Below are 27,359 nucleotides of genomic sequence, written 5' to 3' on the forward strand. Positions count from 1 at the left end.
TATAATCATGTTCTTTAGCAAATAGTTTAAGCTCGTTCATTATCGTGGAGTACATGTGAACTTCTTTCTTAAAAGTTATATTTACATTAAACGCTTCTTTCAAAAACTCGTTAGGGGGCAACATTTTTGCCACAACATTCAACACTTCGTCCTTGCAAGTTTCTTCGTTCTCTATAAATATTTTCACATCCAACACCAAACTTCCATAGTTTTCACCGTTAGATGTAAGTGAAACCGCTTCATAATTCTTAAATTTCTGGCATGGTTTCAGAAAAGTTCTCGCTATTGTCTCCAAGTCGTTAATTTTGTACGTTTTCATTATCAATTTCTTCTTGTACCTAAAAAATAGAAACTTCGCATGGGTTTAGTTAAAACTGACAAAGAAAAACCCCTTTTGTTCAAATAAACAGCTGATTACGATAAATGTACAAATTGTAAATGTATACAATTTATTATACTGGCTTACCTATTCACATTTCCAGATCAACTAAACATAGTTCAATTGAATTGTATTGTATAATAGACACCAGGGATTCAAAGTTCAATTCTATCGCTACCATTAACCAATAGGCAACTCCAATTTCATATCATTAATGTGCGACATTACAGCATCTTTGTTGTAATAAATTATATAATTACAAGTCAGTATAGAGTGGTACTTCACTTAATAGTTTCTAAACAAAAGTTGTAATTGAAAACATTACACATGAATAATAATATTTAAATTTAAGATTACAAAACAAAGTTAAATATTCATACTCGTATCTAACTGTAATGACTAAAGCGGTGTGTTCCAATTATGTTATCAGTGATTTTGTTGCAGTTTTAATTTTATATTTTATTTCTATCAATCATTATTATTCACCAACTTGGAATATAATTCATTTTATTACATTAAAGGAATTACCTACAATTTAAATATGCCTTAAGATAAGGTTACAAGCAATAGGTTTGTAAATTGTTATTCCACTAGTGCCTATCATATAATTGCAGCTTCGGCACAATTACAATAGAGAGGGTCAGTATCAGTCTTCGGCGGTCGCAGTCACCCTCAGCTAATTGTATGCCATTCTGTCCACATTTCGTAGATTCTAGGAACTCAATTGCTCGAGGCGGGGTATTGTCCTGGTGGGTTTTTGCCCACACTCAGTTCTGCGAACTTGCTTTCCATTGTTTGGATTTGGTAGGCATTGGTGGTGGTATTACAATAAATTCATTTTCATCACATTTTTCGGAAGTTATATTTTGTCCTTCGAGTTGTTCATTTACGTTTGTTGTCCCTTTATTGTTATCCGTTTATTTTAATATTTAGTAAATTTGTTGTAAATGAAGTTTTTGTATATAGTGTTTATTATCGTTGTTTTATTCACTATTGCAAAAATAACATTGAGAAAACTGCTCGTGAAGTCACGGCATCCAGATTTTATTAAAGTTAATAGCGAAAGAGAACATTTGCACATTAGGTTACTAGACTGTGTTTGGGTACTTTTTTTTAATGCACGAATATAAATGTCCTTAATTTTTCTGTTTTCTGATTTTTAATCATAATCATAGTTCCTGGATTTTATGCGGTGTTAAAGATTTATCACAAATATTGATGGCGAGGCCACGACAGGTAACTGCTATCTCAAATTTGTGAAAAGATACCCAAAGTCTAACAATGTCGTAAGCTCATCGACTTTTCATCAGAATCGTAATACTGAAGTTATATAAGAGGTACTAAATGTTTATCAGTTTATCACATATAGTGTGGGCGAAGTCACTCCTGGTAACAGTTATCTCAAAATGGTCGAATGAGGTGACATTCGAAAGAAATCGAAATTCTAAGAATAACGTATATTTTCTGATTTTTAGTAGTTCTTGAATTTTAGGCAGTGTTAAATATTTATCACAAATATTAATGGCGAAGCCACAACGGGTAACTGCTATCTCAAATTTGTGGAAAGATGCCCAAATTCTAAGAATATCGTAAGCTCATCCATTTTTCATCAGAATCGTAGTACTTGAGTTATAAAGGAGGTACTAAATGTTTATCAGTTTATCACATATAGTGTGGGCGAAGGATATACCTACATCAAAAATGTATTTTATTAAGGACATAAGAAAAAGTTTATGATAAATAAATAGGGAGAAACTTTACCTTCATTGAAAAGAGATTGTTCAATAAAGGTAAAAAAATGAGAAAACTAAATTTAGAGTTAGGTACGTCATCGCACATACAAACATGCGTGCACGTACAAAGAACATGCAGGTGCAGTAGATAGATCGATTCATTACGATCTCTTCTCTACTCAGTGTCGGGTGACGTTATCATTAGCAAGACAACTTGCTCGCACTAGCAGAGGTGCATTGGTTACGCGACTAGCTCTTCACTTGGGAATTATTAACATTAAAACCATTAAAAGGACTATTTAAAACATAAAAAGCGCTCTAAGTAGATGCGATAATTTTTTTACTAACACGAAATTTCTTAATTTATTGTAAAATAAAAAATAATTTACTAAGTATTTACTTAGTTAGAGAAATAAATCGCGATAGGTCCCAACCACAAAGTAGGTGAAGAGGTCATTCACCTACTTCAGCTAAATAGCTGTCATCGATTTAAATCATTTTATTGTAAGAAAGAGCAAGTTTTCTCTTTCCTACTTATCCTTACCATCATAGTTTTCTCTATTTTATTTAAATTTAAAAGATGCTTTCATAATTGTGACTCATACTACAAAAAACTTGTTAGACCCATTGCTTGTCAGAACAAATATTAAAAATGGCCGCTAGCCTTTGCTTGTAAATTTCCGAATGCCTCTCCTGAAGAAAATCGTCAGGTTCAATTTCTTCCATATCCTTCACTTCTCCTTTCTCTGCATGTATCACATTTAACATCGTCGATGCGTGAACAATTTCAGTTGCCTTTGCAATGATCTTCATCTGTTCACGAAATCCCTCCGATCTGTAAGGTTTTGTGTCACAATTAAAATGTTGGAGAATATTACAAAGTTGGTTTCTATAAATTTCTACTAGTTCATCAAAATGTTCTCTCAATACAGAAATGTGGGTGCTGGTAAATAGAAAGAAAACCACGTCTCGAGTTAGGTTTCCGTAACAGTATATTTGAAAATCAACAAATTTGCATTTCTTTGGTGTCATCTTGTCTTTATCATATTTTAACATTATATTATTGATCCACAAATCAATATGGCATATGGTTCCGTATGAATCTCCTAAAGAGCAATTTTTATCGAACATACCCTCTGCGTCATTTAAAAGCTTCAAGAACCGACTAATTAGCTTTTCACACCTTTTATCAAATTCAGCCGCGATATCCAATTGTCTTCTGAAAAGACAATCGATATACTCTCTTTCTTTTTCAAAATCCATGCCAGGTTCCAAATATTTCATCAATTTATTCTCAAACCTGTCAGGATAAAGTAACTTTAAAGACAGGGGAATTCCATGGAATTGAGCCAAAGTTTTAAGGATCAACTTTGAAGCTTCGAGATCGAATCCACTGAAACGACTAACACTTACGAATTCAGATAATTTTAAATTTTCTAGAATAATTATTGCGTCGTCGTTTACATCAACAGCGTTAGGATTCAAACTAACTCTTGATCCAAAGTATTCTGCTAAGAATTCAAGTGATTCCTTATAATCATGTTCTTTAGCAAATAGTTTAAGCTCGTTCATTATCGTGGAGTACATGTGAACTTCTTTCTTAAAAGTTATATTTACATTAAACGCTTCTTTCAAAAACTCGTTAGGGGGCAACATTTTTGCCACAACATTCAACACTTCGTCCTTGCAAGTTTCTTCGTTCTCTATAAATATTTTCACATCCAACACCAAACTTCCATAGTTTTCACCGTTAGATGTAAGTGAAACCGCTTCATAATTCTTAAATTTCTGGCATGGTTTCAGAAAAGTTCTCGCTATTGTCTCCAAGTCGTTAATTTTGTACGTTTTCATTATCAATTTCTTCTTGTACCTAAAAAATAGAAACTTCGCATGGGTTTAGTTAAAACTGACAAAGAAAAACCCCTTTTGTTCAAATAAACAGCTGATTACGATAAATGTACAAATTGTAAATGTATACAATTTATTATACTGGCTTACCTATTCACATTTCCAGATCAACTAAACATAGTTCAATTGAATTGTATTGTATAATAGACACCAGGGATTCAAAGTTCAATTCTATCGCTACCATTAACCAATAGGCAACTCCAATTTCATATCATTAATGTGCGACATTACAGCATCTTTGTTGTAATAAATTATATAATTACAAGTCAGTATAGAGTGGTACTTCACTTAATAGTTTCTAAACAAAAGTTGTAATTGAAAACATTACACATGAATAATAATATTTAAATTTAAGATTACAAAACAAAGTTAAATATTCATACTCGTATCTAACTGTAATGACTAAAGCGGTGTGTTCCAATTATGTTATCAGTGATTTTGTTGCAGTTTTAATTTTATATTTTATTTCTATCAATCATTATTATTCACCAACTTGGAATATAATTCATTTTATTACATTAAAGGAATTACCTACAATTTAAATATGCCTTAAGATAAGGTTACAAGCAATAGGTTTGTAAATTGTTATTCCACTAGTGCCTATCATATAATTGCAGCGTCGGCACAATTACAATAGAGAGGGTCAGTATCAGTCTTCGGCGGTCGCAGTCACCCTCAGCTAATTGTATGCCATTCTGTCCACATTTCGTAGATTCTAGGAACTCAATTGCTCGAGGCGGGGTATTGTCCTGGTGGGTTTTTGCCCACACTCAGTTCTGCGAACTTGCTTTCCATTGTTTGGATTTGGTAGGCATTGGTGGTGGTATTACAATAAATTCATTTTCATCACATTTTTCGGAAGTTATATTTTGTCCTTCGAGTTGTTCATTTACGTTTGTTGTCCCTTTATTGTTATCCGTTTATTTTAATATTTAGTAAATTTGTTGTAAATGAAGTTTTTGTATATAGTGTTTATTATCGTTGTTTTATTCACTATTGCAAAAATAACATTGAGAAAACTGCTCGTGAAGTCACGGCATCCAGATTTTATTAAAGTTAATAGCGAAAGAGAACATTTGCACATTAGGTTACTAGACTGTGTTTGGGTACTTTTTTTTAATGCACGAATATAAATGTCCTTAATTTTTCTGTTTTCTGATTTTTAATCATAATCATAGTTCCTGGATTTTATGCGGTGTTAAAGATTTATCACAAATATTGATGGCGAGGCCACGACAGGTAACTGCTATCTCAAATTTGTGAAAAGATACCCAAAGTCTAACAATGTCGTAAGCTCATCGACTTTTCATCAGAATCGTAATACTGAAGTTATATAAGAGGTACTAAATGTTTATCAGTTTATCACATATAGTGTGGGCGAAGTCACTCCTGGTAACAGTTATCTCAAAATGGTCGAATGAGGTGACATTCGAAAGAAATCGAAATTCTAAGAATAACGTATATTTTCTGATTTTTAGTAGTTCTTGAATTTTAGGCAGTGTTAAATATTTATCACAAATATTAATGGCGAAGCCACAACGGGTAACTGCTATCTCAAATTTGTGGAAAGATGCCCAAATTCTAAGAATATCGTAAGCTCATCCATTTTTCATCAGAATCGTAGTACTTGAGTTATAAAGCAGTATTAAAGGTTTATTACATATACTGTGGGCGAAACCATTACGGGTAACGGCTATCTCAAATAAAATCGAATGAGGTGACATTAGAAAGAAGTCGAAATTCTAAGAATAACGCATATTTTCTGATTTTTAATCATAATCATAGTTCCTGGATTTTATGCGGTGTTAAATATTTATCACAAATATTGATGGCGAAGCTACAACGGGTAACTGCTATAAAAGATACCCAAAGTATGTCGTAAGCTCATCGACTTTTCATTAGAATCATAGTTATTGTGTTATAAGCGGCATTAAATGTTAATCACATATACTGCAGGCGAAGCTACTACGGGTAACTACTATCTCAAATTTGTTAAAAGATATCCAAAGTATGTCGTAAGCTCATCGACTTTTCATTAGAACCATAGTTATTGTGTTATAAGCGGCATTAAATGTTAATTACATATACTGCAGGCGAAGCTACTACGGGTAACTACTCTATCAAATATAAATATATTCGAGTGAGTTGTTATTTGAAAGAAATCGGAATTCTAAGAATGACGTTTGTTTTCTGATGTTTAATCATAATCAGTAGTTCCTGAATTTTAAGCGGTTTTAAATGTCTACCACATATATTGATGGCGAAGCCACAACGGGTAACTGCTATCTCAAATTTGTCGAAAGATATCCAATTTTTAAAAATTTTGTGAGCTCATCGATTTTTTATCAGAATCATAGTTCTTGAATTATAAGCGGTATTAAATGTTAATCACATTTACTGCGGGCGAAATAAGGTGTCATTCGAAAGAAACCGAAATTCGAAGAATACCGTATGTTTTCTGATTTTGAATCAAAATCAGAGTTCCTGAATTTTAAGCGATGTTAAAGTGTATCACATATTGATAGCGAAGCCACTACGGGTAACTACTATCTCACATATGTATAGTCGAGTGAGTTTTAACATTCGAAGGATTCGGAATTCTAAGAATGACGTATGTTTTCTGATTTTTAATCAGAATCATAGTTCTTGAATTTTATGCGGTGTTAAGCGTTCATCACATATATTGACGACAAAGTCACGTAGGGTCTCAAATGTAAGTATGTTCGAGCGAGTTATCATTAGAAAGATATGGTAATTGTAGGAATGACGTATGTTATCGATTTTACATACGCTAGGGGCGAAGGCACGACGGGTAATTGTTGTCTCTAATATAGTCGAGTATGGTCTCATTCGAGAGATTGAAATTCTAAGGATGATATAGATTCTTTGATTTTTTATCAGAATCATATTTCTCGAGTTATAAGCAGTAACAGATGTCGTTAGGGATATAAGGTAGATAGGTACAGTTTACTTTCTTGGAAGGCATTGTAATTTGACATTTAAACATTCTCGAAATTAAGGCGATAATTAATTAGAAAAATCATTTTCAAGCATTTCTTTAAAATTCATTTATTAAAAACAAGTGCAGATAACAATCAAATCCAATGAAGTTTATCAAATAACAATATATTATCCACAAGTCTTTTGTTGTACGTTTCCGAACCTTTATAATCCTCCAACGAATCGTCTTTGAAATCTTCCAGGGCTGGTAGTGCTCCTTCTTCGGCGAGAATAGGTTGCAACCATCTACACGAATGGGCAATTTCGGTTAATTTAGCAACTTTTGCCAATTCCTTTTGAAAACGATCAAAACTATATTGCGTCGTATCGCATCCTAAACTTTTCAAAATTTCAGAAAATTCTGAATGGTAATCTCGTAGTAATTGGTCGAAATGCTCTCTTAAAACTGAAGGCGAGACACTGGTGAATAAAAAGAACACGACATCCCTTGCCAAACTGGCAAAGCACATTACTTGAAAGTCAACGAATTTCGCATTTATCGGTTTTTGTTCTTCATATTTTATTAAGATATTGTTAATCCACAAATCTATATGGCACAGTGTTCCAAAAGGATCTTCAAAATCACAATTGGAGTCAAAAAATAGTAGATCCGGTGATTCGGCAATTTCTATTAGTTTACTTTTTAATTCTGCACATCTTGGATTTAGACTTGCGGCATGTTCTACTTGTTCTGTGAACAAGTTTTTACCAAAAATTTCCCTTTCTTTTAGCGAATCCATCCCTGGTCCCATATGTGGCATTAGTACCTCTTTAAATTTTCTAGGTTTCTGTAATTTATACGCTAAAGGCACTGCGTGAAATAGCGCCAAATTTTTTAAAATAATTTTAGTTGTATCTAAATCAAACCCATTAAAACGATTCAGAGTTACGTAGCCCTTGGTTTTTAGATTTTCCAGAATTAATACTGCATCAAAATCAACTTCAGCTGCATTCGGATTCAGGCTAATTCTAGAACCGTAGTATTCTGCTATATATGGAATATCTCTTTCACAACCAGTTTCTTTTAAGAATGATTTTATTTCTTGTATAACGTCTGTGTACATTGCAACCTCCTTTCTGAACGAAACGTTAACATTAAAAATCTCTCTTATAAGTTCGTTAGTTGGTATCATTTTCGCTACTGCGTCTACCTTTTCTTCTTTATTGGTTTTAATGTCTTTTAGAACTAGCGTTAGGCCTAACATTAAGCTACCAAAATTTTCTCCGGCACTTGTAAACGGAACAGCGTCATAACTGACCAATTTCTTATTTTTTTTCAAAATTGGATCTAGAACGTTTTCCAAATCGTTGATTGTATATTTCTTCATTTTTTTGCGAGTCGAACTACAAATAATTAACAGTTATAAAAAGATAATATTTCTTCCTCGACTACAAAAATTATTTTAAAGATATTAATTAATTATTAAAGGACTGAGGATACTATCTGTAGAAAATGGACTTTTTTGACTATTTGGAGATACTAAAAATAACTTCATTAGTTTGAAACAATATCGTATCTGGCCTCAGAATTGCCACAGCACGCTTGGATTTTGAAATATCTTAACTGGAATTTTCAAAAAATTCAATTTTGATCTTTCTGCAAGCATTGCTACGTGACATAATAAAATCAAAAGTTAACCGAGAGAGTAGTTATCTTCGTTTTATCTTTTATCGCTGAATTAGAATATCGCTTTATAATTGTCTTAGTAGGTACATTAAGATTATGATACACCCTAACCTGTAAATTCAAATGATAATAATTTAAGTTGCTTGGTTTTGAGCACTATAGCTTTTGTAAGGCAATTGAAGAATAATTGTTTCTTTTCTGATTCTTTTTTCAGTAATTCTTGCGGATTTAAAACAAAAAACACTAAGAGGTATGTTAATTATTTTCGGTGAATTGGCCTAAATTCTATCAATAGCATAGTTAGGATTAACCTTGTAATAATAGCGCAATAAACGATAGCTAGAAATGAAAATCTTAGATATCTATATGTACACTAGAAATAAATTATTTTTGGGAAAAACTCATATTGCGATTATATTGCAATTAAAATGACGTCATAGATAATTTCTGATTTTTAATATTAATGAAGATAAGGTCTCTTTTATGGAAATAGATAGATTTTTTAATTATTTCTAAAATCTATTACTAGTCAAATATTTTTCTACAGGAAGTGAATCTACTCCTTTATCCTTTAGTATCAGGAATAATTTTACTAAACTATTAATAAGATGCAAATTAATAAATTATATTCTACGATATATGATGAGGATAGAAAGAATTCCTTAAACTTATAGCATATGGCATTTGAATATAAACAAAGTTGCAGTATCACTACTTACATTGAAAAGGGTTCAGATGATACTATTGCTTGATTTTTTTGTCATTTCACTACACGCAAATTAACGAAGAAAAGTATTATCAATAGACTCAAGTTTTAGAGATAATTCGTATCATTAAAACAAGTCATTGTATAAAATTTTGATAACATTTACAAATGATTATTATTATTATGTTAAAATTACGCTTCAACAAAATAAATGAATGTACACAGTTCAACTCAAAAATATTATGAATGTATTTAAAAATAGCATAGATGAGGTTTTCGCTTGTTGCAAAACTACGTTTTTAGGACACAGTAGAAATACTATAATAAGTTACAAAAACTTTTATTAATAGAAAAATCTACAATAATTATTTATTCTCACTGTGGCTTCATCTGGCAGAAAGAATGACTTTTCTTTTTTTGTGAGTTTTTTTATACGAAATATAATTCTTTGTTTCTTAGGTATCCCGCTTTACCCCTCCCCTCCCTTTCCCTGTTTTCATAAATAAACAGATAAAGTGGGTAGTCACAGGTAATATGTAACAATATCTTATGATATTTCCTATAAAATTAGCTATTGTGGATATTAGTGAGAACACCAAAACAGTCATTTATCCAACGTTTCTCCAACAGCTGTGATTGGAGTCCTCAAGGAACGTATGGAGGTTGTAAAGTCCTTCGCTACTTTCCCTGAGGATGCCAACCAACAGCTTTTGGCGAAACGTTGGGCAAACGATTATATCAGTGTTCTTACCGAAGTAAAAGAATCAATCTTACAATTAGACCACAGCCATCATGCTCGAATATCCAACACTATTTCAAATTAATTTTAGTAATGTCTGTTTTGCTGTAATTTTATCTATAACGCCCTCTACACAATTATTGTGTCACAAGCATCGCAAAAGCTTTTTCAATTCAGAAAATAGAATGTTAGTGGGCACTTCACAAGAATTTTATTGTTCAATGAATAAAATTACAAAACGCGGTTTACATATATAAAAAGGTATAACCAATAATTATTATTTATTACAAAGATCACAAGAATCTTTGATAACGTACATAAGATCGATTCCTCTTCCAAAGACTGCCTCCAGGATGTCGTTCAATACTGTTTTTATTTCTTCCCTCATTACACTGCTACTGGAAGGGAATTGTAGGAGTTCTTCTCGAAGTTTTTCAAAATCGACGGCATCAATGGGTACGCAACCAGTTATTTTATCTTTGATCAGGGATAAACTATCTTCCGTCTTTAAATATTTGGCTGGAACTTCTATTATCAATTCGGTTATTATTTCCGCTATTATATGATGGGGTTCCCCATCTATTAAAGCAACTTCTTCTATAACTTCGAGGATCGTTTCCTGTGCACAGACCATAAGATCCTCTTCCGTGATCTGCAAAATGATTGGCGATGAGTTTGACGAACTTTTAAAACAATATTGAGTTGATTGAAACCTCTGGTTCTTGTAAAGAATATAACTTTTCTGCAGCGTTCTCAACCAATTGAAGATTTTCTTCTGATATCGGAATCGGCAAGGAGTCAATGATATCATCAATTATTTCGGCGACAGTTGTTCGTTCCATGGCCTTCACCCATATTTCGTCTATTATGCTAACCAAGTCTAACTGGATATCCATTTTTCCCAACATCTCAGTAATTATTGTTCTAACTTCCTCAGATGCTGTAGTTGCTAACCTAAAGAATCATTTGTAAGATGTGAATGTAGAAATACGGATCATGAAACTAAAACCGGGAATGTCTCTAAACCCAAATGTTGCGACTGCCCCTTTTCCTTTCACTTCAACCCATCATTATGTTTAGTAGTGTCTTTTAAAAATTTTGTCCCAGAATTATCGTAGAAAACAAATAAACCAAATTGATAGCATTATTTCAATTTTCAAGTAGAGATTCCATATTTTTGATGCATTGGGACAATTCCCTAGTCAAAAAATTCAAAGTAGTGCTCTCAAAAATGCTAAAAAGTATTTTTTTGCAGTTCTGAGAGGTCAAAGGAAGACTGAGTGTCACAAATTCAGAAATTATTTCCCTGTCTTATTTTTTCGATCACTGATTCTGTTGGCCGTTGCAGTATATCATGTAATCGCTTGGTTTATAAACCTTACACAAATTCTTGCGTTACTTCTTCCTCCTCTCCTTCTTCGTCGGTCAGTTTGGCAAATAGTTCTTCCAACATTTCTTCTTCCGTCTTTTGAACTGGTTGACGTGGATGCCGTTTCAGAAATGCTTCAAAGTCCAGCAGGCTTTCTTCTTCTTCTATCTGAATGCAAATATCTTCTATCCATCTTTTCGGCTTTTCGGGCATTGACTCCAATCCCTTTGTTTTCAACCTCTTAATTTCTTGCTCCAGTTCCTTAAAATTGTTATAAGAAAATATCTTTACAAGTTTGAAAATTTTGAAAGCTGTTTCAAAATCATGAGGAGAAGTTTTACCTTCAGATGTTCCTGTTGACTCTTTATTATATTGTTTAGTTTTGTCAGGTCCGCTTTATAGTTTCCTGCTATATCGGCGACAGATTCCAATTGAGCTTGTCTTCTAGGTTGTTGCACCAGAAACTTTGACAGTTCAGTTTTTTCTTTATTCAGTGCAGCCAGAAGTTCCAATCGCCCAGAATTGCTATTTATTATTTCGGCCAGTTGTTCTTGTTTCCTTGCTAATTTATCCTGAAAATAATTTCTTCTAACATTTGTCCCAATGTTACTTTACCTGTTAGTTACCCTCCAGATTCTTAATTCATGTTCGTAAATTTTTCTGACATCGGTCCAGGACATTCTCAGTTCCAGTACCATTTTTCTCAGCATGGCTTCTTCTAATTCGTTAATATTTACTTCTTTTCCGAATTTGATTTTCATAAGTTCTACTCCATCTTTTTTAAGTTTTCTTATTTGTTCTTCCATAAATTTGCAATCAGTTCTCATTCTTGTTAAATGGGTCAGATTGACTCTGAAAATTTCAATTAATAGATTAACTTCAATATTATCGTGACCCGCTTACTTTCGTTTAGCTTGTTGTTGTAAAGTTTCTTGATGAAGTTGTCCAACTCTTTTGTACATTCTACTGACAACGTATTTATCGAAAATTACAGTGTCGGAAATTTTAATTTTTGGGTTCTCTTTCGTCAAGTGTTGCAACTGATGGAATTTCATAATGGCAACACATGTGACAGCGTTCAACTTTTTCTGTTTCTCTCTCTGTAAAATCATTAGCATATTCTCGAGATTGAAACACTTAAAAAAACATCAACGAATTTTACCAAATACATTTCTAATTCCTCTTTCGCTTGATTCATTTTGTTTTGGGCTACTTTGAGCTTCTTATTTGCATCGTCTATTTCTTTATTTGTTACGGTGATTGCATCGTGAAGAACCATTAGCTTCTGTTCAACGTCCCATCTAAAATATTGTTAAAGACAATTAAGAATTATAAAATAATTCGAAATGGTCTGTATTCTGTATACAGTAATCCTAAAATGTAGCATCGTGCTACAGATGGCGTTTACTGCGCCATTTGTAGTATTTTCTAAAATTAAGAATTATGTTTATATTAATTTTCTTTGACAATACTTTTACACTAAATGTTTTCACGGTTAGTAAAGTATAAATGTTTGGTTTTCGCCATAATCGTAACTTTATAATATTATAAATGCATGATCCTTGATATGTATTTAGGACATCAACACGAGTGAAGCCGCAAGAGGTCAAATGATTTATTAATTTTTATGTCAAATTGAAACTTTTTGGAATAATATGTTGTGATAGACGTTTTAATAATTTTATACGATTTGTTTCCTTATGAATTAACTACAATAGATAGTCTTTAACTAAATTCTTCGTAAAATTGTGACATAAAAGCGACATTAATAATAATTAAATATAAAGGCAATAAGGGAAGCGCTTCAGTGCCCTTATGAATGAAACTGTGGAATAAATAAAAAAATTGAAAAGAAAAGTCTAACAATTTCATATGGGATTGGACGAAATCTAATATTTATAGTTCGACAATTAAAATGGCTTATTCCTAAATAATAGTATAATATAAAAAATGCGGGTTTGTTGTGCTTTTTATTATTTATAAAAGTAACATGTCGGTGCATTTTTAATGACTTGCAATGCTTACAATTATTATCCGTCACATCGTCTTGTTTAACGAGAAAACGAATAAATAGTGTTTGTGGTAATTATATAGATATATGTACAAATATGTGCATTATTACATGCTGCATTTACTCATATTACCTAACAAAGTACAAATAAAGGTTAAATCCATTTTCTGGCGTAAAGTTTATTAATTGTATAAGCAACCTGTTCACGATATAAATCGGATTCTACGTCGTTTGACAGTAAATTATTCATGTCATAATCTTTCAATTCGTTCGCTTCTCCTCTTGATGCGAAAATAGGCTTTAACATAACCATGAGATGATAAAATTCATCTTCTTGTACGACTGTTTTTATCTCCTCCAGGAATAATTCGTAAGAAAATGAGGTCGTATCAACACTAAACATTTCGAGAACTTCCATGAGTGTGTTAAAATAATGTCTGCATAGGGTTTCAAAATGATCTTCCTTAACACTTCTTTTTGTACTCGACATTAAGAAGAAGAAGACGTCTTTTGCTGGAGACCCATACTGGGTTATTTGAAAGTCTAGTACTTTACACTGTACGAATGAACCCTCTCCACTCCTTTTGACCATTATATTGTTCACCCAGAAGTCGTTGTGACACATGGTGGCAAATATTTCGTTAGGCTTTGGTGGACTGTATCTAATTTTCATGGACTTCATCAGTTTTTCGTAGATTTCTTTTGATTTCTTTGCGAGGGAGCTATCAGCTGCGATACCAGCATTTATTATATCGTCCAAAAGCTTTTTCATTGCTTCCGTGTTAAGTGGTATTTCCGTGAATGGGTACTCCAAAGCCGGCATGACAATTTTTTGAAATTCTTCGGGTTTTTTCGTTTTGAAAGCGAGAACGGTTCCATGTAGTTTGGCTAAACAATCCAATATTACGATTGATGTTTCTAAATCGAATCCTACCAGTCTGTCTTCGTTTCTAAAACCACTAACTTTCAAGTTTTCCAACAAAAATATCGCATCATTATCTGCCTCTTCAGAGTGAACTTGTAAAGTTAATCTTCCTCCGTAATACTTGGGAACAAATGTTAGTAAATCGTCGACTCCATTCTCATTTTGAAATCTTCGTAACGCTGGAAGCACTTCCTGGTAAAACTTCACTTCCTTACGAAATGTTACAGGAGTATTAAATAGTTTCTTAATAAATTCACTTTCTGGAGCTCTTTTTGCTACCACCTTCGTTTCTTTTATTCTGTTCGTACTTTTATCTTGTAATTGTAGAGTAATAAGCTGGACTTCACTGCCATAATTATCCCCTGCGGATGTTAAAGGTTCGATTGTATAACTTAACAAAGAATTTGATTTTCTGATTTCTTCCGGTAGAATGTCCTCCAGTTTTGAAATTTCATTCATTTTAATTCTTGTAGTCCACTATAAAATAGAAATACATTTCCTAAATTCAAAAAACTATCCAGAACTGAAACAGTTTTCCGATTTCACAATTAGTTAAATATTATAAAAAGTATTTTTTCAGTATAATAATCTTAGAACACAGATTGCAAATGAATATCAAAACAATTATGCATTCACTTACACAGTCTATGTCAAGCTGATGCAACGATATTTATCAATCTGAAAAGTAATTTCTTCATTACACAAGTAGCACACTACACTCTGCTAATAAATTGCGTTTCAGTTCTAATGATTGTTTAATTGCTTCCCAGTTGAACAATTGTAACTATGTAATAAGTATTGCATTGATAATTTACTAATAATTTTGCATGTTTACGATAGATATCGGAAATCGTGTCAAAAATAAGCATTCTTGATTATAAGCAGTTTGAAAATATCAATCTTTTTAACGGTTTTCATTGATAAGGTTCGATAACTGTTGAATAATATAGCTAGTTTTCCGTTAGTTGACCTTGCACGTAGCCAGTTAGAATCAATTTTCAATTTTCTGCTTCACAAGATTTTACTTTAAAAATTAATTGCTCTGTTGCAGTCAAAATTTCAAATTTATTTGAAAATTCACAGCCAAAGTAGTTTAAATGGCTTCAAGAGTTTCAGCAAAGATTTAGTTGATATCCTAGATATAATTCAATCCCGTGCTGTTATACTTTGAAGTAGTAATTAATGATGAAATTAAAAGGTTTTTGAAAGATAACAGTTGATATAATAGCGAAACGGCATCGATACAAAGTAATCGCGGTTAATAATGAAGCAAAATGTAGGAAAAGATGTAGATAAGGTGATCCTAGTAATATTACTTACTGTGTATGAATTTTTTAAAATTTAAATTGAGTTTTTCCTTTAGGCATCCTTGATAACAATCGATATAAAAAGTGTAATGGCCGACAATGACAATAATTAAGAAAGCATAATGGCCGACAACGACAACAATCAAAAAAGTATAATGGCCGATGACGGCAACAATTAAGAAAGCATAATGGCCGACAACGGCAACAATATGACAACAATTAAAATGTGTGATGGCCGACAGAAACAATTATTCCGTAACGAGCAGCTACTGTGGCGTTCATAACCTAAGTAATTCTCTTTTAGAACTTGAAATTGGGTTTTATGCATAATGGACTGTTCATTTTAGTAATGCAGGCTTAGCTATCATATACTGTAGTTTTTAAATTATTTATTTAATTTTCATTGTTGTTTTAATTATTGTATCTTCAGTCTTTTTTACACCCATGTAACGTAAGACTTGTTCAGACTAATAGGGCATTTTAGGAATATCCAGTTTAGTTAACGTTACAAATAAACCTAAATATACTTGGGTAAATAGGAGCTATTAGAAAAATAAATCGTAACACTATGCAATGGTTGGTTAGCATTGGTCCCCGCGTAAATACAAATGTCAAACAGATAGGTATTCGTAATTTACTTACCTCTTATTTCTAAGGTTAAATGTGAGATCATAAAGTGCTTTATCACATCCTTTTGGACAGACATTTTCATCCAAACGAATTATTCCAAAATCTTTAGAATCCACGCTTGCAGCTTCATCTTCTTCGCTTTCAGAGCTTTCTGAACTTGAAGATGAAGATGATGATTCTGTAAAAAAAATTTTTTGAGTGGTATTGTGCTTGCCTATATCAACAAAATTACTTACCATCGGGGTCTTTTATCTTTGGAGGTTTGTACTTTCTTTTAAAAATTCTCCTTAGGAAGGAGTAAAACTTGTTTTCTGTAGTAACATTAGAGAAGAATTCATGAGTAAGATCTCTTTGCATTAACTCTAACTGCGTGACTTCGGATTTTTGGCGTCCAAGGCGATTGTTTATTCTTATGATAGAGTCTCGAATATCGAAAAATTCATTTATTTTCACATTAGCTTTATCCATCAGTTCGTGTTCCATGTCTTCAGAATTTTTTAAAATTATCAATTCTTGATAAAGCGTTAACAAATGGAGATCGATAATGCCAGCATCGTAAACAACAGTAAGACGTTCAGTTGCCAAATCTTCTAGATCTGCATCAAAATTCTCAACCTTCTCACGCATTCCTATTATTATTCTCTCTTGCTGATAGAACTTTCTAAAAGATAGCTTTTATAGATTAGAAATGAGATGTTCACAACTTTTGTTTGTATTTCGATTAATAAAAATTAAGCACCTTATCATAATCTTAATCATTTCAGTAACAATATTTTTAATCCATTGTATTAAAAAAATGTTACATGATCTTATTACTGCTTGCAAACTTCGCAGAGGTAAACAGAACTTAATATTTACAAGAACGAATTTATATTTTTCGGTAGGTACATCAGGTTCATAGGTAACGTGAAGCTTGAATGATTTGTTTTGTTGCATATTCAATCATAAATTAAAAAAATTCCAAGGACGTATAAGCAGAGCCATATTTACTTTTAAAATATCGACTCTCCCCATTTTCACATCTCTTAAGAAAAAATTAAATAACTTGATGTAGCCAAGGATATTGCGCAACTTTAAATTCGGAAGCATTTCTAATATTTGCGGATATAAGTAAACTAACATAGGATATATAAAAAAACGTTTTACCTTTTACTAAAATCATAATCCCATTTGAATAAATTACCTGACTAAACGAGTACTCCTCATTTCTATTTCCCAAGGAGATTCTACTTCCTCACTACTTTGATTTATAAGTGTGTAATAATCAAGGTTAGCTGTTTCCCTAACTTTTTCGTAGGGAACTTTTTCAAAGAAGCTCAAATAAAATTCAGGGTGTCGTCTTATTTCTTGCGTGCTTCCTGCGCTATCATCATCACCTTTTTCCATGTTTGGCAAAGCTTCTTTCTCCAAAAGTTCCCACTGTGGTGATTCCAGTTTTTCCTCCACTATATCTCTATCTCGCATTCTTCTAGGAGTTTTTATTTTATAAGCCCTAACTTCCAGATGTTTTTCAGGAAAATCTTCGTCAGTCATACGTGGTATAGGAATTCCTTGACGACGCTCTGACACAGGAATTTCTCGATTTAACTGGGTCAGTTTAGTGTGAAATAGTTGGACACTATCACGAGCTTCTACCTTTTTGGCTCTAAGATCGTAAACTTTCTTGTTAAACTCATACCGGATTCTGTATTGCTACACCAATTCGATAATGATTATTACATTATTAGTAAAATTTACTGTTAGCAGGTGTATGGACTTGCAACTTACTGAACGAGTTCTTGTGCCTATTCTCTCCTTCATATTTAGCATTTCTTTAAACTTCTTCAGGGTGGTTGTTTGTTTTTCTTTCGGAAGTTTATATGTATCAGAAGTTTTTAGCGGGATATCCCCTATCGTGGCTTCAGCATGTTCTAGTTCTTTTTCGTCCTCGGGGGGATTTACATCGGGACTAGGTTTTTTGAAATTAAATAAATCCCACTAAAACAATATCGCTCAACTAATAGATACACGTGTATTACATTTTAGAATATAAAATTGTTGATAATCTATTTCAATACTGAATATATTTGATTTTAGATTTATCTTGTATGAATACGTTTTTCTTTGAATATGTTATTTTGTGTGATTCACCTAGATAACATTACAAGAATCTTTGAATTATAAATCTACAAATAAGCTTAAAATAAACCGCGAACTACTCGAATACATTTAAGACATCTGAACGGTACCTATATACATTCATTTACTGATTTGTAAAATGAACGCATCTAAAATTATCAAGTTTGTGTTGAAATCTGTTTGTCATCGGTTAACTAACCTCAATTAATCTCAAATGCTCAAATGTAAGTAAAAAATTGTGCAAAGCGTAAAATATAGCAAAATAAAAAAATAGAATGGCATCAAGTTCTGGCGGCTTATTTGGTTGGGAGCTATTGTATCGAAGTGTACAAAATGATATCAAAAATAGTCAAGACATTTTGGTCTGCTTCACTCACTTAGTTCTTATATCAAACGGATTCAAATGTATTGGATTGGGAGATTCGAAAATTTTGGAAGGAACAGAAACCAAAACGGAGACATTGCCTTCTGGTTGGAATGATAATTATGCTATTCGTTATGTTTACCAAGGTCGACTGTATAATTTACGGGCAACAAATGTTGACGATGCTATCATGATAAATTTGATAAGGGTTCAGGAACGAACAGTTTCAATGGTTCAGTTAAACAACAGAACTGTGGCCCAGACAAGTGGAACTCTTGAACAAATGATACCCAACCATACAGAATTGGAAGAGATGATTCGAAGACAGCTAATTGACAAGGTCACAGTTTCAACTAAACAGAAAGATGGAAGCAGTCAAACCCAAAATGAATCTGGCACTTCGACATCTGGAGTTGGACCTGATAGACCTTCTCCATTGCTTGAACGTACTCCTGAACGATTTAGCTATCCCTCTTTAATTGATCCGGTTAATAATGTAGGAAGATCTGATTTAGATCCTTTTGGAGGACAGTTTCCACCCTTGGGAAGAAATCCTCCAGCATTCCCCCTTCCTGGAGGTGGAGGTATAATTATTACATTGTTTTTTTAATAATTTGATGGTGTTATTTAAATTTATTACTCTAGGAATGCTTTTTGAACCACCTAGAGGAGGAGGTGGTCTAGGACCTCGACCGAACTTTGGAGTTCCTCCAGATTCACTACCACCAGGCGCAAGATTTGACCCTTTTAGGCCACCTGATCCTGAAAGACCACCTAGAAGAAATCCTGGTAATGATTTTCCACCCCCAGGATTCGATGATATGTACATGTAATAATCAATATATGACTGATCACATGTTAATGATTTTTATTACTTTTGGTTTAGTAAATTCTTTTGCATTTTATGTTGACGGTGTTATCTTTTATAAAAGCAACCTACCTCTTGTTTCCTTTTTTCCCATTTCGCTTTTCTAGCTCTATATTTGTTAAGAAGTCGTGTGAGTTTAGCCCCAAGTCTAAGTTGAATTGTTGATGGTGATAAACCAACTAAAAAGTATTCCAAGATTTTTTCTTTAACAGATTTCGTGGGTTTAACTTTCTCTGCTAGTACAAGGGCACGTTGAATAGGTCTAAACAAAATATTAACAGCCAAAAGAATTATATGGTAAAAGAAATATCATAAAATAAGCGACAAATTCCGAAAATCAATGAAATAATATAAATTGTTTGTGCAATACAGCCAGAAGTTTTTAGCCAAGGTTTGTTTATTTTTTGAAAATACCGCTCGCTCCATTCAAATTTTAATAAAAATTAATATTCGAAGTTTCCTTTTAAATAATCACAATATGCCTTAATAATGTACGTTACTTCGTCCTCTGAACGTTAGATGGCTCAGCTATGTCTTTTTGAATCTAATGTAAGGTAAATATAATGGAGCAAAACCTTGTTACATCTTCTTCACTGGATTTTGTTTTTGCAAATGAAGTGATGAATAGTTCTACATTTTAAGTAAAAGAATTTTTTTCATATTTATAGTATTACGCTCTAGTTTCAAAATTTGTCACTTGACACATTAAATTTTATTCCGTGATTACTTACTCGACTACCTTCCTTTCGTTAGCTAAATAAATAATATATTTATTATAAAAACTGCCCATGTGATATTAGGACTACTTGGGTAGTAAAACGGAACCCAGGTTTATGGTCCGTTGTATGTGACCTAGGACTTGGTTGGATTTTTTGTTTAACCAAAAACTAGCCTATTATTCTACTAAATGCGAAAGCAGGACGGAATAAATCCATCAATGAAAACATTTTTTATACAGATTGTAAATGCTTTGATTATGTTAAATTGGGAAGTAGATTTTGGATTCTGTAGGTAAATCGGTGTTATTTATTTTTAAAAGCTGCACTTAGCGTCATGGGTTTACCTTTTACTTCACTGTTAGTGAATGATAAATCATGTCAATTATGATGAAACAGGTTGAATTTCTGGATAGTCATGAACCAAAAACTCAACAAGTTTCATCTAATTAACGACTGTGAAAAGTCACGAGAAATTGTCCGTCAATTTTATAGAAAAAGAAAACGTTTCTACCTGCCTCTGAGTTCCTCTTCTATAATTTTTTCGTCGGTGATTTTGTGCAGTTCGTAATGAGCTTTAGTTAATTTTCTTTGTCTCAGAGTTTTTACAAGTTTGTTTGTGTTAATTCCTGTAACAGTTATCGGAATAAAGTCAAGCGGTTCCATAAAGTACTCCATCATTTTTCGCATTCCAACTTTGGACTTTTCAACCCTAAAGGCCAGCTTTCTTTTAACCAAATCAACTTTAGCTTGAAACGCACCATCTACTTCATTGGTAATTTTTGGACTTATTTCCAACTCTTTTCTGGGTATTATTTGGGACGGTAGCAAATTTTTATTTCTTTCTAGTAAATCATAAAATTCGACCTTTAATGTTTTGAGCCTTTCTATTAATACCCTCTTATGTTCATTAGCAACAGCAGCTACACGATCTTCTTCTTTCTTTACAATAGCTTGTTCTAAACTTAGCATATCATAACGTGCTTTATCAGATACTGTAGTCGTTATTATTTTAGACAGAAATGTTTTTCTTGGTATTTCTGTAATATAATTATCTTCTTCGGGATAAAATTTATAAGCAAATATATTTCCGTCGTAGCCACAAGTGAAGAAATATCTTTCGTCGTAACTGAAAGCCATCCTGGTAACTCTTCCATTGAAGTTGTCGTGCATAGATAGTTGCCAATAATCTGACAAGTCACGCCAATCATTTGGATTTACGCGATTTACTCTAATTGCTCCATCTTGCATTGCAAAAATGAGATATTCTTTACTGTAACTTAATTGAAACAATTCAACATTAATATTGGAGTTTCATAAAGAATTATTTTTATTATATACTTGTAAATAAAATTTTCTATCTCAATATCATCACCATCATAAATGATTTGAAATCTATAGGGTATTTGTTCCTTCTGATCGATGTAATATTCATAAATATAACCGGCGTCATAGCCTCCCATGGAAAGCCAGAAAGATCCTTCCTCTGTGTGCTGAATCCATATTATCCTATTGGGCACGTCAGGAATATGTAGAGGCTCTAGTACTTCCTCAGATGATGAATCAGCTGGAAGGTACAAACAATGTTACAACAATATAACAGCATCTGGGTAAATTATATCAAAAAGAACTGAATTTATGGTTTGACTCCCTATCAACCACAACCAATACCTAGAAAAACTTCTTCATCAATTTCAAGCCCGGGGTTTTCCTTTTTTACTTTTTCAAGTTCCTCCATTTTTTTTTCCAATTTCGCAGCTTTCTTAGCTTCTATCTCGGCAATTTTTATATCTCTTCGTATCTGAGCTTTATAAGTAGTGAACCTCTGATATTTCGGTTCCACATGCAATATGTACGTTATAGTGGTGTAATCTTGAGGCTCAGTTGGAAATTCCACCTGCATTATTTGACCATGAAGACATCCCACTATTACCGTGTTCTCCTTTAATTTTAAATATTTCAAAAAAGATCAATGTATTTCGTTCGCATTCATTGCATTGAATATAAAGTATGTTGCAGCAATAGTGATTGAGACGCCTGTTGAAGACTTAATAATAAAGTCAAAACGTTCTGAATCAACAAATTGATTTTATAACATTATTGTCCACTTACCTGCTACATACTTTATGTGTAATATTAATCACATTTCTGAAAAGTACCTCTGTAAGATGCCACGTTAAACATGTCACAGAATCTGGTGCGTTAATGTATCCTATTGGTATCAAAAGTGCATAGGTGTGTTTGCTGATGGTCAGTTGGTATATGAATATTGTTTTATCTTCTCCGCCAGTTATAAGATTACTGCCATCGCTGTTCAAAAGCATTTCGGTTATTGTTGATGTATGGGGTTTAGTAAACTAAAATATATTTATATATATAATATATCACAATCAATATCTTTTTGTTTTTGTTTATCCTTTTCGGTTAATTTAGAAATTCGAAAAAGGTTTTTAAAGGTGTATGTTTGGAGCGCGGCGTTGTACGGGTGCGAAACATGGACAGTGGGCGCAGCAGAAAAGAAAAGGTTAGAAGCCTTCGAAATGTGGTATTATAGGCGAATGATGAGGATAATGTGGGTAGAAAATGTTAGAAATGAAGAGGTATTAGAAAGAATGAGAGAACAGAGGACTCTATAGAAGTCAATAAAAAATAGGCGAGATAGGTTGGTAGGACACCTTCTCAGATCTAGTCAGAGACATATTAGAGGCGGAAACGGAAGTTAGGAGGGGTAGAGGTAGACCTAGATTAGATTACTGTTCGCAAATAGTTAAGGGTGTGGGTTGTTCTAGTTTTAAGGAAATGGGAAGTTTAGCTCAGGATAGGAAAGAGTGGAGGTACGTGTCCAACCAGTCTTAGGCCTGACGACCTTATGGTGGTGGTGCGGTATTACAAAAAATTTGGTAATTCTACCTGTATCATTTCTAGTGTAGTATCTTTCTCTTGTGGTTCTTCTGAAATCTGTAAAATTACATTTCTCAAACATCCATCATCAAATGCAAGAATTAATTGCTCGCCAGAATCTTCAACCTATAATAAAAGTAATTCGTTTGAAAAATGCAGATTGAGATGTAAGCAACATGCATTAATTGGTAACCAAATCATTCTATTCCCTTTGGCAGGAAATTTGTGGGTAAATATTGAAGTCTTTTTTAAATAGGCGTAGATATTCAGTTTTCCATCGAAGCCCAAAGTGGCCAAATATGGTCCATACGGACATGGCGCTAAATCCATAATCGGACCTCCATGTGTAAAATATAATTGTTCGGGAGGTAGTGGTGGTTCTGGACTTTCTACCCTTAAATCAACCCTCCAAATTCCGCCATTCCCATCCTACAAAACTCATACTGGTCAATTTGATTTCAAGCACAATTTCACTGTCATTTTGCATGTGTATAATTTCAGCTATCTGAGAAATATTATTTGAAATATGTAGGGGTTTAATGATTAACCGATCATTTAAGCACTATATCCTTAAAATTATTCATTAGATTTAAATAAAATAAAATATTTACTTGAGCATAGTATAAGCAGCAACTTTCATCGTTATTTTGTTTTTCAATCCACATGTACATTAAATTGGGAACATGTAGATCGAAAGATGGTTCCATTTCAACAACTCTGTCGGTATCAGGAGGATCTGCTTGATCTATTTGTGGATAATACCACAGTTTTACGTGACCGTCCATTGAAATGGAATAAATTTCTCCATTCATATGAAAAAATTGGACAACGGGAGCGTCGTGACAACGTATTCTACCTCTTCTCAAAACTTCAATCTTAATTAAACCACCTTCCCACAGAAGAATGTTGCCCCAATTACATCCAGATACCACCTAATGGTTAAATAATATTGGTAATAAAAAAGTATTGTTGAATTTTAAAAGTTTACAGACCTTTTCATCTTCCAACGGTAATATACCTATTATATCGGTGTATTCAGTTTTTCCAAATCTTCCCAATTCCCCCTGCAGTTTTAGGCCAGTAAATGTGGTTGCCATTTTCCAAAATTTTATATGGCTTGCTCCTAAAGTGAAACAAATGTATAAAAATATAGCTTCTTTTTAAAATTACTAATCCAAATTAAAACTTAACAGAGAACGGGATATTTTTAAATAAACAATCTCCATTTATTTCTGATACACATCTCCTGGATAAATTGTTATTAGAGGATAGCGCAGGGTCGTGTCGCCTTTAATAAAAAGAAGTCACTTCTGTGCTCGCGAACGGTTAATTTAGAAATTCGAAAAAGGTTGTTAAAGGTGTATGTTTGGAACACGGCGTTGTACGGGTGCGAAACATGGACAGTCGGCACCGGGGAAAAGAAAAGATTAGAAGCGTTCGAAATGTGGTGTTATAGGCGGATAATGAGGATATCGTGGGTCGAAAAGGTTAGAAATGAAGAGGTATTGGAAAGAATAGGAGAACAGAGGACTCTATGGAAGTCAATAAAAAATAGGAGAGATAGGTTGGTAGGACACCTTCTCGGGCATGAAGGTCTAGTCAGAGATATTTTAGAGGCAGAAACAGGAGTTAGGAGGGGTAGAGGTAGACCTAGATTAGATTACTGTTCGCAAATAGTTAAGGATGTGGGCTGTTCTAGTTTTAGGGAAATGCGAAGTTTAGCTCAGGATAGAAAAGAGTGGAGGTACGTGTCCAACCAGTCTTAGGACTGATGACCTTATCATGATGATGAGAGAGGCCAAAGAATTTCAAAAAAGAAAGAGAATACTAGAGTTGAACTGCAGAACAAATATTAATTGTTAAACTTATTTTGTTGAATATTATAGAATTAGGATAGAAATCGAAGTTATATGCTTTACCACATGATGCCAATTGCCCTGGTAAAAATGGAGAAAACATTGCTCTGAAGACGTCCTGAACGTGACATTTACTTCTTAGCAAAATTCTTTTCTTTACCCAATTCCATACGGTTATAAGATAATCAGGAGCACCAGCTTGGGAAACCAAAAGGAGACCGTCAGGACTAGAAACGCTCTTATTATCTTTTAAGAGTTGTCTAAATTTGCTAAACTGCCTTACGTATAATTCAAACTCATGAATCGTTTGGTAGATCCTCCTTTTAGCAAGCATACTATTTCAAAACTCGGCCAGTCGTAGATTATTATTGGAGGATTTGTTGTATTTTCTGCAATCGCTATGTGAGGAAATTGTGGATTTTTCTAAAAAACAATTTATAATAATACTGATATTCTATCCAAAGAGCAAGTATAAAGAATCCTTAGTCTGATAGACTGCCTGTATCTCTTTTTTCATATTATTCAAGAACCTTTGATGAACTTTTATATTACGAAATAAGCATTTTTTCTTAAATTACAAATTCACTTAACTGCAATAAAGCCAATTCCTCCACCAAAAGCACTTCGCCTGAACCATATACTTCTTGTAGTTGTGTTGAAAAAATGGATATAATTTCCAGAAGCAAAAATAACCGTTTCTTCATCGGCAACAGCTAAGTTATAATATCTTCTGCAGTCGTATCCATAGGAATGACTTACTCATCATTAAGGATATATAAGTATCTATTTGTCAGTAAAAGCTCTTAAAGAATTTTTGGTGAAGATTGAAACGATATTAAGTTATCTAAGGATACTTAAACTCAAATATGTTGCCAGGAATCGTTCCCATTTCACTCAGGAAGTAATTCGAAATAAAATCATCGGAATTGTAATAAATCTCTTCCTCTTCCTCAACTTCTTCGCCCTCCTCTTCACCCTCCCCTTCATGGTAGTAATCAGTATCAGTATCAAGAAAAGTACTTTCAGGGTGAGACATGCTGTATGAATAAGTAATATACAGCAATAAATTAGACACTGACGCTGTCAAAAAGGTAAATGAACATGCATTTGACTGTTTGTTCGACAAAGGGTTGCTATGCTACTTTTTCTGATTTGTTATGGGTTGTAAGAGTATACATATTACAGTAGAACTGTAGTTTTCAATTTATCATTGCATTAGGTTTTTTGTTTGTTTTTCAATGGCTTCGTTATATTGAAAGAAGAGACTGTAAGAATTTTAATTAGAATTATGACTAGCATAACGCACTAATTAAATACGGACTTGAAAATAGGTCATCTCTTTCATTTCACATATATGGAGTTAATACATGCTATGAGGTAATCTTCCTCACACGATAATTGCAGAAAATTAGAAGATATATCACAACTTACTTACATCTGTACCCTAGCAATAAACAGCAAAATAAAATAGAAAATGTTTCTGTTACATTGTTTTGGTGAATTATATTTCAATGGTTTAATGTAGTTTTAACCATGATTACAATTATTGGATATGAAAAAGTAGAGTGGTGTTTTGATCAGGTCCCCGCTTTATTGTAACAAATGGGTACTTCGCAATGAGGTTTCTTAAAGATTAGATAATATTTTCTTCATTAAGTACTTGTCGTTTAAACACTTGGAATTAGTATATACAGTGTGACCCAAAACTAAAAACTTAGCCTTATGAAGTCCCTAATACAGTCAAAATTTGAATAATCGCATAGGGTCTTTACGAATAGAATCGTAAGAAAAAACAAGAGAACTCAGAAATGCTGTACGTAGGACTAGATTCTGGAGGATAATAATAGCACTGGTCATTACTAATTTTATTGTCAACAATATTTGAGCCATTTGTAGGTAATTTCGTAGTTCTAATTACGAATATGAAGTTCATTTTGATTTGACTCTATTTTTGGAAATAATTAGCTAATTATTATAAAACAAAAAAATCAAAGTTAATTAATAGAGCGGTGATGCCCGTTAGCAAATTTCGCTAAAACTGACAATGTTTTAGGAAAATATACACGGTAAATCAATAACACCCATAATGATGTTTTATTTGCTATAATAACAAAGATCAGTAGTCTAATTTAGCAAATTACAACTAATTGAAGGCTCCTTCATACCCTGGTGGTATATTTCTCCTTGTTCCTTACTTAAGTC

At 33.0% G+C, this 27,359-nt stretch overlaps 5 protein-coding genes across 6 annotated transcripts; 1 reads left to right on the plus strand and 4 right to left on the minus strand.

Moving 5' to 3' along the window:
• Positions 1–2,074: 2,074 nt before the first annotated feature.
• On the minus strand, positions 2,075–4,308 carry LOC108733202. Of its 2 annotated transcripts, none has more exons than XM_018464294.1 (2): positions 4,111–4,308; positions 2,075–3,982 (listed from the first exon to the last, which is right to left on the minus strand). In XM_018464294.1, exon 2 carries the CDS (start codon positions 3,961–3,963, stop codon positions 2,731–2,733), a length of 1,233 nt encoding a protein of 410 aa, XP_018319796.1. In that variant the 5' UTR covers positions 3,964–3,982; positions 4,111–4,308; the 3' UTR covers positions 2,075–2,730. The 2 variants fall into 2 exon arrangements, with proteins under 2 accessions (XP_018319796.1, XP_018319787.1); XM_018464285.1 differs by having other exon boundaries at positions 2,075–3,996.
• Positions 4,309–7,073: 2,765 nt separating this feature from the next.
• LOC108734168 lies at positions 7,074–9,541 on the minus strand. The gene is made up of 2 exons (XM_018465601.1): positions 9,367–9,541; positions 7,074–8,364 (listed from the first exon to the last, which is right to left on the minus strand). Exon 2 carries the CDS (start codon positions 8,346–8,348, stop codon positions 7,116–7,118), a length of 1,233 nt encoding a protein of 410 aa, XP_018321103.1. The 5' UTR covers positions 8,349–8,364; positions 9,367–9,541; the 3' UTR covers positions 7,074–7,115.
• Positions 9,542–10,286: 745 nt separating this feature from the next.
• Positions 10,287–26,241, minus strand: LOC108734159. The gene is made up of 24 exons (XM_018465591.2): positions 26,012–26,241; positions 25,749–25,911; positions 25,441–25,580; positions 25,221–25,384; positions 24,294–24,424; positions 23,913–24,233; positions 23,482–23,730; positions 23,311–23,427; positions 22,560–22,757; positions 22,072–22,342; positions 21,742–21,967; positions 20,915–21,679; positions 19,757–19,946; positions 18,102–18,311; positions 17,518–18,026; positions 16,571–16,995; positions 16,347–16,512; positions 12,624–12,762; positions 12,365–12,561; positions 12,088–12,313; positions 11,803–12,033; positions 11,475–11,722; positions 10,806–11,046; positions 10,287–10,744 (listed from the first exon to the last, which is right to left on the minus strand). The coding sequence occupies exons 1-24, from the start codon at positions 26,191–26,193 to the stop codon at positions 10,370–10,372; spliced, it is 6,084 nt and encodes a 2,027-aa protein (XP_018321093.1). The 5' UTR covers positions 26,194–26,241; the 3' UTR covers positions 10,287–10,369.
• LOC108734178 lies at positions 13,434–15,222 on the minus strand. Its single transcript, XM_018465613.1, has 2 exons — positions 15,038–15,222; positions 13,434–14,874 (listed from the first exon to the last, which is right to left on the minus strand). Exon 2 carries the CDS (start codon positions 14,854–14,856, stop codon positions 13,627–13,629), a length of 1,230 nt encoding a protein of 409 aa, XP_018321115.1. The 5' UTR covers positions 14,857–14,874; positions 15,038–15,222; the 3' UTR covers positions 13,434–13,626.
• LOC108734188 (proteasome inhibitor PI31 subunit) lies at positions 18,614–19,678 on the plus strand. The gene is made up of 2 exons (XM_018465622.2): positions 18,614–19,400; positions 19,462–19,678. Exons 1-2 carry the CDS (start codon positions 18,728–18,730, stop codon positions 19,647–19,649), a joined length of 861 nt encoding a protein of 286 aa, XP_018321124.1. The 5' UTR covers positions 18,614–18,727; the 3' UTR covers positions 19,650–19,678.
• Positions 26,242–27,359: the final 1,118 nt, after the last annotated feature.

The sequence above is a fragment of the Agrilus planipennis genome, unplaced genomic scaffold, assembly GCF_000699045.2.
Source record: "Agrilus planipennis isolate EAB-ADULT unplaced genomic scaffold, Apla_2.0 scaffold1, whole genome shotgun sequence".
NCBI lineage: Eukaryota > Metazoa > Arthropoda > Insecta > Coleoptera > Buprestidae > Agrilus > Agrilus planipennis.

What these genes read in the sequence shown, in the direction of transcription:
- LOC108734159 (XM_018465591.2), bottom strand. Translation starts at nt 26,193, where the DNA reads ATGTCTCACCCTGAAAGTACTTTTCTTGATACTGATACTGATTACTAC. An exon ending in GGCAACATATTTGAGTTTAA is followed by an intron (nt 25,912 to 26,011) that starts GTATCCTTAGAT and finishes ATGATGAGTAAG; the next exon opens with TCATTCCTATGGATACGACT. An exon ending in TTCATGAGTTTGAATTATAC is followed by an intron (nt 25,385 to 25,440) that starts GTAAGGCAGTTT and finishes GAGCGTTTCTAG; the next exon opens with TCCTGACGGTCTCCTTTTGG.
- LOC108734188 (XM_018465622.2), top strand. Translation starts at nt 18,728, where the DNA reads ATGGCATCAAGTTCTGGCGGCTTATTTGGTTGGGAGCTATTGTATCGA. An exon ending in CCCCCTTCCTGGAGGTGGAG is followed by an intron (nt 19,401 to 19,461) that starts GTATAATTATTA and finishes TTATTACTCTAG; the next exon opens with GAATGCTTTTTGAACCACCT.
- LOC108734168 (XM_018465601.1), bottom strand. Translation starts at nt 8,348, where the DNA reads ATGAAGAAATATACAATCAACGATTTGGAAAACGTTCTAGATCCAATT.
- LOC108733202 (XM_018464294.1), bottom strand. Translation starts at nt 3,963, where the DNA reads ATGAAAACGTACAAAATTAACGACTTGGAGACAATAGCGAGAACTTTT.
- LOC108734178 (XM_018465613.1), bottom strand. Translation starts at nt 14,856, where the DNA reads ATGAATGAAATTTCAAAACTGGAGGACATTCTACCGGAAGAAATCAGA.